Source organism: Mesocricetus auratus, unplaced genomic scaffold (genome assembly GCF_017639785.1).
Source record: "Mesocricetus auratus isolate SY011 unplaced genomic scaffold, BCM_Maur_2.0 Super-Scaffold_6731, whole genome shotgun sequence".
Taxonomy (NCBI): Eukaryota; Metazoa; Chordata; class Mammalia; order Rodentia; family Cricetidae; genus Mesocricetus; species Mesocricetus auratus.
The window spans coordinates 11,414,080-11,432,227 of NW_024429185.1; the positions used below are offsets into that span (position 1 = coordinate 11,414,080).

The 18,148-nt window shown below is 36.9% G+C and overlaps 1 protein-coding gene across 6 annotated transcripts in view; it reads right to left on the bottom strand.

Moving 5' to 3' along the window:
• Window positions 1-18,148, bottom strand: part of Ddx60 (DExD/H-box helicase 60) — a 105,197-nt gene that overhangs the window by 66,530 nt on the left and 20,519 nt on the right. For all 6 annotated transcript variants that reach the window (XM_021230177.2, XM_013117165.2, XM_021230175.2 and 3 more), the window contains exons 9-14: window positions 14,472-14,613; window positions 13,449-13,604; window positions 7,334-7,439; window positions 6,806-6,921; window positions 5,952-6,112; window positions 1,541-1,793 (exon numbers count right to left, since the gene is read on the bottom strand). In XM_021230177.2, the coding sequence (XP_021085836.1) occupies window positions 1,541-1,793; window positions 5,952-6,112; window positions 6,806-6,921; window positions 7,334-7,439; window positions 13,449-13,604; window positions 14,472-14,613 (934 nt within the window). The remainder of the gene's footprint in view (window positions 1-1,540; window positions 1,794-5,951; window positions 6,113-6,805; window positions 6,922-7,333; window positions 7,440-13,448; window positions 13,605-14,471; window positions 14,614-18,148) is intronic.

An 18,148-nucleotide genomic window follows, 5' to 3' on the forward strand; every position in this document is an offset into this window, starting at 1 on the left:
CTGTGACTAAGTTCTAAGGATGTCTGAGGATGGCTCAGTGGTGAGAGTAGTCACCACTCTTATAGAGGTAGATTCCAGCAACAATGTCAGATGTCTCACAACCACCTGAAACTTCAACTTCAGGTAATATGATGCCTTCTTCTGTATCTGTGGACACCACACACAGACATGCACGCACACGCACACACACACACACACACACACACACACACATAAATCTGAAAACACTTCAATGTACAAATGACAAATAGGGTTTAAGCCAGATCCATGTGAATGACTTATAAAAGGTCACAACTCTAGTCATAGGCACAACGACATTGAACTTCTGAACTTTCCTAGAAGTATTTTGTTTCTTAAGAGTCTGTCTCCACTTCTACCACTAAAAAATGGAACCTGTCCAATTTCTTGTCGCTGGACAGAAGAACCTGGAAATCCCAGCAAGGACTCTGCAGACAGTCTACAGTGCCTACAAGCAATCTCTAAATGAAATAAAGCACTATATTTTTTAAGCCAATCTAAATTCTGATCTCTGTCAGTAGCATCCAGCTGCAAATTCTGATTCAGTGTTGTTGCTGGAAAGAACAATTAATGTATGCTAAGGTAAATCATACATCTCTAACCAGTTTACATATCTCTACCTATTCAGACCTACTTCATTCTTACCATCCTCTTTCCATGTTTCATCCTGTTTCCCTCCATAGAAATGTAAAGGAGGGTACGTGGAATTACCTCACTGACTTTGGAAGAAGTTTGTATGTTAGGGGGGGACCAGTGTTGAAGTCTGTGTGGTTGGTGTTGAGTGTAAATGTTACAGGATCTAGAATCACCTGGAGGACAGGCCTCTGAACATGCTTGTAAAGGATTATCTTTATTAGGCTAATCGATGCAAGAAAGTCCATCTTAATTGTGAGTGGAACCAAGTCCTCTACAGAAATGTTGGTTTACATAAAAGACACACTGATCTAAGCATGCCTTCATCCATCCATCACTCTGTGCCTTCCTATTTGTGAATATGATGTGACCAGCTGTTTCAAACTCCTGATACTTTGATATATGTTCTGTGCTCCCCAACAATGAACTGTACCCTTGAGCTGCTGGACAGCATAAACCCTTTCTCTGTTAAGTTGCTTTTTTCAAAGGTTTTTGTTTGTTTGTTTTTTTATTACAGCAACCAAGGGGAAAACTAAGTTAACAGGCAAGCATGAACAGAAATTATCCAGAAGGACAATGTTGTATTTCAGTACTCAAAAGTGAATGACACATCCCTGCTCTGCATGCTATTGGTTCTACTAACACTAACAATGCTCTTTGCCTTCTCAGCAGTTAGTTCAAAATCTATCTTTAATTGTGTTTATGAATGTGATACATTTTTGCCATTGGGCACCTCTCTGGGATGTCATTGCTCATTGATAGAAACATAGAAAAAATCCTTCATGAGTCTTTCTATACAAATTTCTAGCAGGTAACAAGCCACTGTCATTACATCACTTTGAACTGTCCATTTCATCAAGGGAAGCCAACAAAATTACAAGCCACGCACCTTCAGCTTGGCAGTGCTCCCTCCATGCTGTCAAGCAAGCCGTTAACCCTACTTTTTCAGCCTGAACTTTTACTGAGTTACTTTTACAAGATTTCAAAAACTCTTCCAGATTCTTCATTCCAGAGTTCAAATTCCTTTTCATCTCCTTCTCAATAGAAGATGACAGGGCATTCCATTTTTGCTCTTCTTTTTGTTCTTCCTTGGCAATTAACCTCTTCTTATTCTCTCTAGCAATTATGTCAGCCTTGGTCTCCTGCCCAAATGGAGAGAAACACAACTTATGACAAGATAGAACTACTCCAGATTGACATTTCATGAGTGAAATGCTATTTTAAGTAGGCACTAATGATTTTGACCATCATTCCATCCCATAATGAGTAGTTATAAAAATATGTTTTTTTTTCTAATTAAAACTCTGTTGATTGAAAACATAATAATTCAACTCAGTGAATGTAAAGATTTTCTGTAGATGATTTCCTAAATTTCAATGTAGTGTTAAATTGAAAAGGTAAGAGTAACTAAAATAAAAGAGAGTTTGCAAAGATTCTTTCTTGTCTCCATGCAGTGGTACCTACTACTCTGTCTGGAACTGCATTTCTGCTACCTTTCCAACCAAGCCACCATCCTACTTCTTAGGTGATCATGATGTTTCTATCACAATCCCTCTCTGAATCTCATGCCTAATTATAATGTCTAATTCCTCAGGCAAGCACCTGTCCTGGTACTCATGCTGTACCGATAAGCACCATTCTTCCTCCCTAGATTGAGAGACTTGAGATAAATTTGCACTTAAGTTGCCAGGATTCTCCAAACTAAAGACATTTAATTCACCATGTTTAATGAGTAAATAAGAAAAAGGGTCTGAAAGCAAGGAGTGGATAGGAATCATCATATATACAAATGATTTGCCTTTCCTAAGGAAATGTTTTGAAATGATTTAAATATAATACAGGCCCACTTTTACTGTGGTTTTACATGATCAAATTATATAGCTAATAACTGATGCTCGAGTTCAATCCTGAGAAGTCATGTAAAAATACAAGGAGAAGATTCCACAAAGCTTTCTTCTGACCCTCACATACATATTATGACATGCCCATTGACCTCCACATACATATGTAACACACCCATTGACCGTCACATACATATGTAACACATCCATTGACCTTCACATACATATGTGACACTCCCATTCACCTCCACATATATACTATGGCACTCTGCATTGACCTTAACATACATGCTATACCAACCCCATTGACTTCAACATACATTCTATGACATCCCCCACTGACCTCAACATACATGCTGTGACATCCCTCATTGACCTTCACAAACATACTATGTTTCCCTGCATTGATCTTCACATACATACTATGACATCCCCGCACTGACATCCACATACATGCCATTGCTTACCCCACGCACACACTTACCTCCCCATACACACCATGACACTTGCCACATATACTCATCATACAAACACACAGAAACAATAAATAATTTTAAATGGACAAATTAAAGAATTACATTAGCAAAAGAATTCTGACAAAAATGCCATTTTTCAGGTTAGTTGTGGAATTCATATCTAAAAGTTAACCTTAAAGGTCACATTCTCAAACTAATGCCAATCAGTAACATTTGAGGTTTGTGATCATTTAAACTTTCAAGTAGGTGTTCCCTATTGGTCCATTTGCCATAGTTCTTTTCTACAGGACAATAGGGAGCCTGAGACTTCTATCAAGTGCACTGCTCCCTTTGTCTCAAATGTGAAGACTTATTACACTGTTGGTCATAGAGTACATTTATCAAATAGTAATAGTGTTGAATTTCTTTAACGAGTAGTTTTAATTTTGAAGACTGGAAATGTTGAAGCTTATACTTCTTTCCATCTACTTGTGTTGAGAAATTTTTCCAGTTTGTTATTTTGTAGCAGAGACAGCCAGAGGGAGGAATAGGAGGAGGAGGGGAAGGAAGAGGAAGAGGAGGCAGAAAGGGACTCCTCCTCTTTTACTCCTTATTCTTCTCCTCTTCCTCTTTCTCCTCCCCCTCTTCCTCCTCCTCTTGATGTTCCTAAATGAACAGGAAAAGTTTCATCAATTTGGGTGTAAAATTGAAAAGGTACTGACTGCCTAAGAAAGGGACAATGATGGCAAGCAGGAGCTTAGGAGCTCTCTCTTGATGAGTCAAGCAAAAGCAGAGCTAGTCACCATTCCTCAGCAAACCTGTGAGAAAGGTCAAGGGGGGAAAACTCACACTAGCATGAACATCAGGTACTCTGTGAAGTTTTGTGCTATCTTAACCATTATATGAGAGAACTGTTTATTAATTAGTTAGATACCTGGCAAAGAAATAGCACTTAGTTTTATTTTTTTTAGTCTTGCTAAACATTTCCTAAACATCAGTATCCAGAAAAGAGAGTTTAAGAATCTTATTGTGGCTGGACATTGGTAGAGCACACTTTTAATCCCATCACTTGAGAGGCAGAGGCAAGAAGATCTCTGTGAGCTACAGAGTGAGTGCCAGGATAGTCTCCAAAGTTACACAGAGAAACCTTGTCTCAAAAAAAAATCTTGCTGTGTTTTGTATGCGTGAGATATTCATAGATTTTGTCATGCTAACTCTATTTGACAATGCCAACCTATCATAATCCCTGTCAGTTGGGTGTGCTAAACTGTTGCTGTCAGTTTTTTTGTTCTGTCTGGCCCCAAAACCGCCTTGCTCCAAATAAGCACACAGACAGTATACTAGTTATAAGACTGTTGGCCAATGGCTAGGGCTTCTTATCGGTTAGCTCTGTCTTAATTATTAACTCATTTCTATTAATCTAAGTATTTCCACGTGGTCTTATCTTACCGGAGAAGGGTCTAGACCTTTTACTCCTTCAGTCGTCTCTTTCTGTCAGGCCTTATCTGCCTACTTTTCCCAAAATTCTCCTGGTCTCCTTGTCCCACCTATGTCCCTGCTTCTATTGGCCACAGTGTTTTATTCATCACCAATAAGAGAAACATATATACATTCGCAAGAAATAAGAGCCTTCTTCAGATCCTTAGCTCTGGAGCCCATAAATGCTCATGAATTGCCAAATGTTCAAAGTATGACCTTCACCTTTGTAAAATTAATAAGTCCAGTTTTAAAATATAATCTATATTTACAGGGTAATATCAGAAATAGAAACATGCAATTCTCACATAGTGATAGTAATACTTTACTCTTCATCTCCTGTATTTTATCATTAATTATGGCCTTTGGATGGGAAGTAATAAAAAATAATATCAGTGGGATAAATAGTAAAATTAAGGGGAAGTAATTTGGGCAGAAAAAAGGAAATGAATAGCTTTAACTTTGTATCTGAAAATAAAAACAGTGAATGCATTAATTATTTCAATACTTTGAGAAAAGTGTAGAAAATCTGTATAAATCAAGCAAAGAAACCCATGTGTTTTATGTTTATTTTTGTTTCATTTAGGAAAAACATTCTGATTGTTATTAGCTAATAACATACATTTTCATATTATTGCAAAATTTGGAGTCAAGCCTTTAGTCACTTAGTGCTGTATTTGCTTCTCTAAATAGGTATATGCTATTGCACAGAGAGGATCATAGGTAACAATTTATATGCGTGTTAGACTTTCTTATCAGGTATCATAACAAATGTGGTTGTTTTTTTATGTTTGTTACTTTTCTGTGCTGTAATAAAACACCATGATCAAGACAATTTATACAAGAAAGAGCTTATCTAAGCTTAAGATTCCAGATGGGTAAGAGTCCATGATGGCAGTGCAGAAGCATGGCACCTGGAGCTTTCCCTGAAAGTTTGTATCTTACACTGCAACCAGGAAACAGAGAGTAGACTCAAAATGGCAAGGCTTTAAACTCTCACAGTTAGATGTCAGTGACATACTTTCTCCAACAAGGCCCACCTCCCAAGCCTGTCCACACAGTGCAGCGAGCTGGGAGCCACACATTCAAACACCTAAGACTGTTATTTCATTCCCTACACCTGTACGAAAAAGGAAGGTATCTCATGGAAAGAAGCCACCAATGGGATGAGCAAACACAAATTCAATAAAGAATTGCAGCAAGAATTGCTTTATATTTAAATTAAAAACAATCTTATTTTACATACCAATCTCAGTTCCTTCTCCTTCCTGCCCTCCCATACTCCCCACCAACCCCCCATCCCACCTCCTTCCCTGTCCACTCCACAGGGAGGATGAGGCCCCCCTCATTGGAGATAATAACAGCCTGTCACATAATTTGGGGCTGGGCCTAGGCCCTCCCCCCGTGTATCTGGGCTGAGAAAGTATCCCTCCATAGGGAATGGGCTCCCAAAGTCCATGCACTAGTGATAAACACTGATCCCCTGCAGCAAGAGCTGTTTATGATGATAGAATTTACAGAAACTTACATGCGTCTTTGTGCTCCTGGACTTACTACAATCCTTCTTCGTCTTAGTATCTTGAGTTGTGATGATCTTGGAGGAGACTGATTCTAACGAGCTCCCATAAAATCGTTGAAAAACATGGTATTTCTGCAAACTCCTAAGTTGACGGGGGTCTCTTGAATGCTCTGAAAAAGAAAAAACTTAAAATGTAAAATGATTAATATTTCTCAACAGCATCTCTAACTTTTCACACCATCCCATATACAGGCACGATTCTTTCTAGTAGAGAATAGCAATTTTGTTTGATCAGTTTGGCAAAAGGAGGTATCTTAAACTGAGCTATCTCATCCATAGTATAACTTTTAACATATCTACAAAAGTGGCAATTTTTCAATTATGTGTGTGTGTGTCTGTGTGTACATAGATACATATGTTGCCTGTAGGGTTAAACATAGGATTTCACGCATTCAGGTCAAGGGTTCTACCACTGGCCACCAACTCCCAGCATCTCATATCCTTTTAAAACAAGTTTTCACTGCCTGTTTCCAGAAGCAGATACTAAAAATGTGTCCTTTGACAATAGATGTAATGCACCTACCCCAATTCTCCCCCCTATTTCCTTACAGATCTCTTAAATCACAAACCATCTTTCCCTAATGTCGCCTAATGTTGCCTCTGCCTAAGACACCTACAACCTGCCAATGAGCAACCACCAGGAAACAAAGGGAGAATTCTCTGTTATCATCCTTGCTGCTATCCATCTCAATGTTGTGTTGTCTGTTCTTCCTCAGAACTTTTGATTTGTTTTCATGATGTGTCTTTCATAAAAAAAAAAGTGAAGTAGATTTGAATTATTTGAGCAGAATCAGCAAGCTCACCATCAAAATTGGTCTTGGTCCTGTCATAATCATCACTGAGGGGTCTGTGGGAATGCCAGTGCACAAGCTCATCAAATTCCTTGTGCTTAGCCAGTGAGGTAACAATGGGATCATCACTGTGAGACAAAAAAAATGCAAGCATATTTCAAATTCCATGCCTCCAAATCCAACACATGTTGTTACTTTTAAAACTGCAGTCCTTCTCATCTCTCTGGGATACAACATGTGTGGTAGAATGCAAAGGGCATTTTATTAGAAGCTTCAGAAACCAGGACCACTCCATGGCTCTGACACTCTCAAACATCCCTTTTTCCATTAATTTAAAAATAGTGGTGGAGTACTTTGTTTTACAATTGAAATCATACAGCTGTCATAAAGATGGTTAATGGGCAATATGTTGCAAATATGCATTGCATGTAATTTACTATCTTAAGTGTTTTATTCAGACAAGGCTTTCTCAAAGAATATTTAATAAATAACTGCTACCCATTTCAAACAAGTAGTTATTAAAACGTATGGAGGACTTACCTCTTTAGGAAAGGCAAGTCTTTCAAAATGTCTCCAGTAAATTCATCAACCAAACTACATGACATAGGAATAAAACCCAAATTTGGTATCTTCTCCTGGGAACTTTCTATAAACAACAAAAGTTTATGATCAAGTGACATTTTTCAGAAAGGAAGATAAAACATTGCTTTCCAAAATTTCACATTTAAAAACATTTTATATTCACTTCATTTACATTTTAATTCTAATCCTTCTCATAAAGTTATTTCCCACATTGCCTTTTGGAACATAGTATAAAATAAATAAATAATAACTAAGAAAATAGGTATATAGATAAATAAGTAGGTGGTTTGGTGGGTAGGTAGATGAATTGATAGATACATGGCAAGACAGATGCATTTTGATGGTGAAGATTACAGATTATTGATAGATGGTAGAGAGATAAATAATAAGCGATAGATCATAATTCCTATGGTGCTTATGTTCGAATGTGTAAGCCTTTTATTTTTGTCTAATAAGTGATCAAGATTATAAAGACAGCAATCTGAGAGATCATATACATTGTGTCAAAATGAAATTAAAAATAACAAAAAGCAAAGATGATGATATTGATATTACTACAATACCCCCTTTGAACTTCCTTTTGCTTTATATAAAAGCTATGTAAACGCAGGTAGATATAGATGATATAACTGACAGATACACAGATGATAGATAGATGGTTAGTAAATAGGTTAATATAATATAGATGGTTAATAGATGATAGAAAATAGATAGATGATAGAGGGTAAATAGATCAGATATATCTTATAACTGTGATAATTGGCTAAAGAACACTTTTTATTTAATATATTGTTCATAGTTCTCCTGATGCTCTTTATTCCTGTGTTTGCCCAGGATACCTGCTGTAACAATTTAAGTATTATTATTATTCTCCCTATAGCCACAGGGATCAAGTCAGAAGCACTGAGAATAAATCTCAGTCAACATCAAAACAGGAACTGGAGAATAAATAACCCAGCTATCTTATGCATCACAAGATACGTTTCCAAGATATTGTGAACCCCATCCCAAGGTTCCCAGTTTACCTCATGTCTCCCTAAGTAGAAACCTGCTAAGAAACAGGTTCTGGATAGTGTTTTCCATTTCTGCCCTAATCAAATTTCAACAGTAAGCTCCTTGCACCAGGGATCTTTTATCTAGTGGAATTTATTGCCATAGGAGACAAGAATACATACTCTCTCTCTCTCTCTCTCTCTCTCTCACACACACACACACACACACACACACACACGTATGTATGTATGTATGTATGTATGTACGTACGTATGTATGTATATATGTATCCTAAGTTCCTAGTAACCATTCCTTTTGATGCACTCTCTAAATGATATTTCCTGAAATTCATTATAATATTGAGGAAGCTATTATGACTAAACCAATTTTTGGATTTCTGTAAATATGCACACTACCCTCAACACTTAGATAATTTAATAATTACATATAATCCTGCTACACTGTGAATTCCATTTTATCAGTATTGAAAAATCTGCCACTTGACTAATTCTTAAGAGTCAGAGTTAACTCTTCCTTTAGAGTTAATTCTGAATCCTATGAGAGGGTCTGTATTTTTCATGTTACAATTTCACTTTGTGTGTCTAAGGAATGTTTTCGTCTGGTTTACTATGCTCCTGCAAGTGTGAGGCCTGAACCCCAGCCTGGAAGCAGTGGCAGAGAGAGGATTGAACCTCTGGTCTGGAGCAGCTTCACTCAAAAGCCCAGCTTCTTCTACCAGGAGAAGCATTCACCAGAGGCTCTGCTCTGTTTGTGCAGGAAGGAGCAGTCAATGGAGCCACGCCCCCAACTATACCAATGGGAGAGAGAGACCTGCTGAAGCAGAAGCTCCACCTATACCTATTACAGGAAGAGATGTGTAGACAACAAGAGTAAGAACACATTCAACAGTATAAAGACCAATATGGCACTACTAGAAACTAGTGGTGCTACAACACCAAGTCCTGAGCATCACATTACCTGAAAAATAACTTTATAAGGATGATTGAGGCCCTTAAAAAGGAAATGAAAAATTCACTTAAAGAAATAGAGGAAAAGACAAAAAAAATTGGAAGATACTAACAAATCCCTTAAAGAAAACCAAGAAAAGGCAATTAACCAAGTGAAGGAAATGTGTCAAGACTTGAAATCTGAAATAGAGGCAATAAAGAAAACACAAATCAAGGTAATTCTGAAAATGGAAAATCTGGGTGAACAATGAACTTAACAGACATCTATAGAACAGTCTATCTAAACACAAAAGAAAATACTTTCTTTCCAGCACCTCATGGAACCTTCTAAAAAACAGACCACATATTCACTAACAAAGTAAACCTCCAAAGACACACAAAAAATCGGAATAAACCCCTGTACCCTATCAAATCACCACAGCTTAAGGTTAGAATTCAATAGCAACATTAATTTCCAAAAGCTCACAAACACATAAAATTAAACAATGATCAACTAAACCACCAGAAAGAAATAAAGAAATTAAAGATTTCCTAAAATTTAATGAAATGAACACACAGCATACCCAAACTTACATGACACAATGAAAGCAGTGCTAAGAAGAAAGTTCAAAGCACTAAATGCCTACATAAAGAACCTGGAAAAGGCCCTCTCTAGTAAATGAACACAACAACTGAAAGCACTAGAACAAAAAGAAGCAAACTCACCCAGAAAGAGTAGAGGGCAAGAAATAGTCAAATGGAGGACTGAAATCAATAAAATAGAAACAAAGATAACAATACAAATAATCAATGAGACAGAGTAGGTCCTTTGAGAAGTTCAAAAAATAGACAACCCTTTATCCAAACTAACCAAAAGGCAGAGAGAGATTATCAAAATTAACAAAATCAGAAATTAAAATGGGGACATAGCAGACACTGAGGAAATCTAATCCACAAAATTGGAAAACTTTAAGGAGATGGACAATTTTCTAAATAAATGCCACATACCAAAATTAAATCAACTTAAATACACCTATAAACCCTAAGGAAACAGATACCAATAGTCTCCCAACCCAAAAAAAAAGCCCAGGCTCAGATGGTTTCAGCACAAACTCTAGCAGATGTTCAAAGAAGAAATAGTACTAATACTCCTCAAATTATTCCACACAATAGAAACATAAGGAACATTGCCAAACCCTTTTTTGGCTACAGTTACCCCGATGCCCAAGTCATACAACGATACAACTAAAAAAGAGAATATAGACCAATTTTCCTCATGAACATTGATGCAAAAATACTCAATAAAATACTGGCAAACCAAATCCATAGATACAGGGATGGTTCAATATATGAAAATATGTCAATGTTACCCACCATATAAACAAACTGAAAGAAAAAAATCACATGATCATTTCATTAGATGATGAAAAAGTCTTTGACAAAATCCAACACCCTTTCCTCATAAAGATCTTGGGGAGAATAGAAGTACAAAGAACATACATAAACATAATAAAGCAATATGCAGTAACCCAACAGTCAACATCAAACTAAATGGAGAGAAATTCAAAGCAATCCCACTGAAATCAGGAACAAGAAAAGGCTGTCCACTGTCTCCATACCTACTCAATATTGTACTTGAAGTTCTAGCTAGAGAAAAAAGGCAACAAAAGGAGATCAAGGGGATACAATTTGGAAAAGAAGAAGTCAAACTCTCACTATTTGCTGATGATGTGACAGTTTACATAAATGACCCCAAAAATTCTACCAGAGAACTCCTACAACTGATAAATACTTTCAGGAATATATCAGGATACAAGATAAACAAAAAAAGCAGTAGCTTTTCTATATACAGATGTTAAACAGTCTAAGAAAGAAATCAGAGAAACATCACCCTTCACAATTGCCACAAATACCATAAAATATCTTGGGGTAATTTTAAGTAAACGAGTGAAAGGCCTGTATGACAATAACTTCAAATCTTTAAAGAAAGGAACTAAAAATATCGAAAAGTGAAAAGATCTCCCACATTCTTGGATAGACAGGATCAATATAGTAAAAATGGCAATCTTACCAAAAGTAATCTACAGATTCAATTCAATCACCCATCAAAATCCAAGCACAATTCTTCACAGACCTTGAAAGAACAATATACAACTTTACATGGAAAGACAAGAAACCCAGGATAGCCAAACATTCCTGTAAAATAAGGGATCATCTGGAAGCATCACCATCCCTGATTTCAAGCTCTACTATAGAACTGTAGTAATGAGACAGACACACTGTCTACTGTGCTAAGGAGGTACCTGGAACTGTAGTAATGAAAACAGCTTGGTATTACCATAAAAACAGAAAGGTGGACCAATGGAATCAAATCAAAAGCCTGATATCAACCTACACACCTAGGAATACCTAATTTTTGACAAAGAAGCTAAAAGTTTAAACTGGAAAAAAGAAAGTGTATTCAACAAATAGTGCTGGTATATCTGTTTGTCAACCTGTAGAGTAATGCCAATAGATCCATATCTATAGCCATGTACAAAACTCAAATTGAAATGGATCAAAGACCTCTATATAAATCCAATCCACACTTAACCTCATAGAAGAGAAAGTGGGAAGTACACTTGAACATATAGGCACAGGAAACCACTTCCTAAATAGAACACCAGCAGCATGGACACTGAGAGCAACAATTAATAAATGGGACCTCCTGAAACTGAGCAAAGAACACTGTCAAGGCAAAATGATTCCCTACAGAATGGGAAAAGATCTTCACCAACCACACATCTGACAGAGGTTGATCTCCAAAACATACAAAGAACTCAATAAACTAGACATCCAACTACCAAAAAATCCAATTAAAAAATGGGGTACAGATCTAAACAGAGAATTCTCAACAGAACATTCTCAAATGACTGAAAGGCACTTAAGGAAATGTTCACCATTCTTATTCATCAGGGAAATGCAAATCACAACTTTGAGATTCCATTTTACACTGAGCCTATGGCCTCATACATTCTAGGATACACTACCAGTGAAGGATGTCTCCAACCTTAAGTGTGACTCTTTATTTATTTATGGTGTCCAAACTCTCCCGTTATTAATATCCCATCAACTTTTAAACCCACCCAGTATTTTGATTTCTACTTGTTTGTTATGGAAATGAATATTACTTAAGAGTTTTATTATTTTTCTCACTTCTAATTTTATATTTAATCTCTCTTAAATGTTTTCAAATTATACTCAGATAGCATATAATAGTTATTATTATTTCTAAGTCCACAGTTGGGTTCTTATTTATTCCTCAGCTCTTTCATAAATTCTGTCAGCATAAATTGTTGACACATAATCCTATGAAACAAATGTTTATGATTTGTTCCTCATAATAATTTGCCAGATCTCTCCAGTTACTTTCATTTACTGGATTAGTGTGGTCTTGCGGCCTCACAGTTTAAGTTCAAAAATCACAATAGTAATTCATTATGCTTCACACCCAGTGTGACTCTTTGTTGCTTCTATTCCTTGGAAGGCAGGTCTAGGGGATGCTATCCTTTGTAGGTTGGTCCCATGGAACTGGGCTTTCTAAAGACTGTCTGTTCTACCACCTTCTGGATCTGGCCTCATCTCCTATGTATGTCACGAAAGACATACCTCAGTAGCATGGAGAAGGCAAATGCAGTGATTTGGGCAAGGACTTCCTAAGGAGGATGCTGGATCCTTATTTTTTTTTTTTTGCATCTCATACTCTTCCTAGCACATGGCTATTGTTCGTTGTGTTACTATACAACACAGCTGCTGAATGCAGTACCACAACAGTCTCTACTCTGGCTTAGCAGGGTTTCAGCTCCCCCAGTTACCTTGAGGTCTTCCCCAATTCAAGTATTTGGAGAGGAGCCATCATAATGTAATACAGTATTGAAATTTTTAATTGACAGAGGTCACACTGGTAGAAATAGAATTCACTCGCATTTGGTTTTGATTTTTTTTAAGTGGTAACATTACAAGTAAATAAATTTGCAATATGAGTCAAAGCACATGGACATAGCAATTTTTTAAACACACAAATGCTAGAAAATGATTTTTACTTTGAGTTTTCAAGAGGTATTTTTTCTTAATTTAAGTTAGGAATAAGTTACCTTTGATTGGTGATGGGGTCTTTTTAAGAAAATGACATTTTGTTGTTCGCACAGGAAATGGTTTTCCTACATCAAACTTTCTGACCAACTTTGACACAGTGTCCCAGAGATGTACATACTCCTTCATGATGATATCTCCTACATTCAAATCCAGGCCTGGATCACAATTAAAAATACACTGTATTAAGGAGCACTGATGCATGCATAAAAGCATGCAACTTCACTAAAGCCACCAGGCTCTGAAATACAGGGCAAATGGTAATTTTCAGTGGGCTTCTCACTGAATCTAAGAGAAAACTATTATGGCTGCAGACAACACTGTGACACATCTTAAAATGATCTTGCTTTCCTGTTTGACATCTCAATATTAAAAATTAATGTCTTAACTAATTATAACAGTTGAAATTCAATTATTTTATGGTAATAAAATATTATACCACATATAGCTTTGAAACCAATAAAATTGAATAAAGTCAATATAAAAATGAGCAGAGAGTGATTATTTTATAAGTAGCTAAGTTAGTCCGATGCCTACAATATGAAGGGACCACATCTTGATTTCAAAGACATTTCAGTGCTACTCACTCAAGTACTATTCTCTCAAAATGTGTTTACTTTTTCTTTGACTATAAAAACACAAGAAAAATTATTGTAACAAAAACCAAAATTCCACAAAGAAATTATAGAGATGCCCTCTTGGAAAAACTTTAAATTCTTAAATCACTAATAATAGTGAAATATTTATACTCATAAGAGCAATTTTATAAATAAACATTACATGCTAAATGTCAAACACAAACACATGCTTTTAAACAAATACTCACAGATTAATATTAACTTGAAAAATATTTTGGATTGCTATATTCATTCTGATTGGCGCAAATATAAAGTATAAAAAAGACTGAAACTGAAAAATAATTACTAGTTATGCAATGGACATTTAAGAAATGATTTTGAAACTTGAAATTTTTCACGATATTTCTCTCTAAAGGAAGGTGATTGTCTTATACAGTAAGTTGATACCTTCTGGGTTTTCATGTTCATAGTAAAATGCAATATTCTTCAGCAAAGGCTCATCACTTAAATCAGAAAGGTGAAGTGAATTCAGACTCCACAATTCAAATGTGTGCACATTACTTAAGATGAAATACTCGCACCACTTTTTCTGAAAATCAAAAAAGAAGTTATTGACAGCTTTCATGTCCACAGTAACATGTAGAATGACCCCATACACATCTGTAATCTAAATGAATGGCAAATGGCATGACTGCCCCAATATGCATTAGCATATAAAGCTATCTAGGCTGAATAAGGAATATGTTGTCCCTCAAAACTTGAAGCATCACATAAAACAAAAACTGGCTCAAAAACGAATTTAAACTGAATGTAATACTAGAACTTGGGAGGCTAAGGCAGGAGGATGGCTGCAAGTGTGAGGTCAGTCTGTGTCACACAGTCCATCTCAGACCAACCTGGGCTACACAGTGGGACCTTGTTTTTATCATGAGTTAAGAAATATATGTAATTACTATTGACTGTTTCCTCCCATTGTGATCCAAAATCTCAAAAGCTACGTATTTCTTCAGCTTTTTAATGTGCCTCTGTTCTTTGCTGAGGTTTCCTTGTTTACTTTTGGGTTGTCAAATGTTGGGCTGTTAAGGCTTCTAGAAAGAACAAAATGCTTTCCAACCTCCTATGCTCACTTAAGGTTGCTCAGTGATGTTCTAGGGAAACACTGGCAGAATGTCTTTACAAACAGTACTTAATTCTGGCCACAGCAGTCATGAGTCTTCTTCAGTGGTATGTGTTGATATCCTGACATTATGCTGACCTCATAGGGGGCAGGGTCAGCAAAATACCAGGACATCACAGAGAAGTTCCACGGAGCTCGGACAGCAATGAAACAACTGGTTACCAGCACGCCAGCTTTTATCCTGGCTTTATGCACACCCTGCCCCCTGTTAACTGGTAGGGTACACTCACACTGGCACTGAGGCAGATACCTGGACAGTTCAAAGGGCCGGCATGCGATGGCTGCTTTAGGACTCTGTACGCATGCGCAAGCTTTCCATTCTAACCAAGGCTCCCTTCACGTTCACTCCTGTTTGCTGATGCCAACCCCTCCCCTCGCTGCTCCTCCCTAATAAATTCCAAGTGGCTTCTGTTGAGTTCTGTGGTCTCTTTCTCACCGCTGACAACGCTTGAGCAAACAACAGTATGGTTTAGAGTTAAAGTGAGAATCTCCCGAGTAAGATTTCCTCATCCACTCTCCCTTAGTATTAAAACTTAATGCTTCCCAAGGAAAGGAGGAAAATGAAGCTACTGTTCTTGATCAGATAACGTTTTCAGGTACTTCCTGCCTGTCCATCTTAGAACGTTGTCAAATGCTTAAAGATTTTTTAAATAATGTCTTTTAACATAATGTCAAAAAGTTTTCACTAATAACAGTTGTACATAGAAGGCATCCATTCAAGTCTGTATCACACCTACTGCATTCACACCAGCTCCCATTTGTGCTCCAGACTTGAACTACATAAAGGTGACAAAGTAATTTAATACAACTGAGAAAAAAATCATAACAAAAGCCAAAGCACATTACTGGTGCCACATGTTTATTTTAATTGCAGACGTGAGCAGGTTTGATATTTTAGCCTGAAATGACCCATCCAGAAGTCTTCCTGCCTTTCATTAATGACTCAGAGTCTGCTACCCCTGAAGGACTAACAGAGCAACTGGAGGAATGCCCACACATGGGGTTTAGGATACAGAATTTTCTCTCAAGAATCAGTAGAACCTACTTAGAGACATCTTCACCATGCCTCATATTTACTACAGCACAGAACTCTTTAAAAATTCCATTACAACAGCTATGTTCACTAATGCAGAAAATCAATGCACCCTGATACTCTTTTGTATGAACATGGATGTGCCATGGGTGTGTGCAGGTATGTGGGGGCCACAAATTGACCTCGGGAGTCATTCTCCTCGTATATTCCACTTTATGTATGGCCTGGAACTTGACCAAGTAGGCTAGATGGCCAACAAGAGATCTTTCCATCTACCTAGTCTTGAGATTAACGTGAGTATCATTGCACCTGATTTGGTACACGGTTCTACATTGTAGATCAAAGTTACACTCTCAGGCTTCCAAGGCATGTATTTTACCAATTGAATCATCACTCTTGTGTCTTGTACCTGACCTTAAGCTTCCAACCCCAGATCATGTTGTGCTGATGTAGTAAATGCAATGCAAGCACTATCAAGTGAAATCAATGTAACTTCCTCACCACTTTAGTCACAGTCAAATTAATACACTCATGAATTGGCTCCGCATCTCTCAAGCTGGACATTAACATTTATGCAAGTGCTATTTCTCATTGAGTAAGGAAGAGACACTCTCCATGCAGCTGAGCTGCTGCCAGTTATGTTTAGGTCACTCGTCAGAATGCTACAGAAGCATACTAAGACCCTTATGTGTAGAGTGCAGAGAAGTTACTTCTTTAGTCTCTAACACCATCAACAGGTATATGGATAAATAGTCCCCTAATGCCCCCAAATCCAGTTTTTTATCTACAGTGTGTCATCTACATTGCAATTAAAAACACTTTTTAAAATATAGAAGTTCCAATAGCCTACTTAAAACTGTTTAGCAGGCACCCAATGAACTTATGATGAATTTATCTACCCTGATCTACAGGGATGCTACATGACTTGCCTCTCACCTACTACACCAGCTTCATCACTAACCCTATAGTCTTTTTGTCCTTCATACACTGGATGGACCCTAGTTCCTCAGTCATGCTATCTTTAGGGAAATCACACATAATGCTTCTTCTTCCAGAATCTGGTTTCCATTCTCTCCATCCATCTAACTCTTACCCATTCTTCAGGACTTTGGTCATGTAACTTCTTAGAGAAACTCTGGCAAACTTGACTAGATCTTTTTATTATAATAATCTAAAGTACTCTAGCTCTTCCTTCACAGTAATTGTTAAAATTCAATATGTGTCTTCTCTATAAAATGTAGCCATCTAAAAGAGTTCAGGTAAGGCAACAAGGAGTGTTTGTCTCACTCTGTTTCCAGGTTGGAAGAGCATATTTCTAATTCCATTGGGCACAGGACATATTTTTTATTATTAACCTCAGAATCCTAATAGAAAGTATACGTGGCTAATATATACATATGTATGTTTATGCATATATTATATGTAAAGATGTAACTAGTAGCCATTAAAATGGCATCACACAATGTTAGAAAGAAAATAGGAAAACGTGAAAAGAAAAAAATGAATAGGAATACTTTCTATGCAAGAAACAACAGAAAAATCTGCTCATTTGGAATGAAGAGAATAAACTGAACAGATCCTAGCACTGATTTGCTTGGAAGACTGTAAAGAAATATTTGCTTTCTGTTTTCCTAAGGTCTCCAAAGTCTCTCTATGCATAATCTATAATGGAAAAAAGTAATAAAGCCTTGTATTCATTTCCCAGTTCTTTTCCAATGCAGAATATGGTGGTTACTGGGAACTTCCTCATTAACGACATACAATCCTAATGCTGAAAAGAATTTTAAGGAGGAAAATTTTGAGAGGCTCCTCCTTGGGTTGGATACAAGCCATGATGTTTGTTATTACAACTTAATATAGTTGTTAAGACTAGTCAGGTGACTGATGTAAGCAAGTCGACCTTTGCAAATGCCA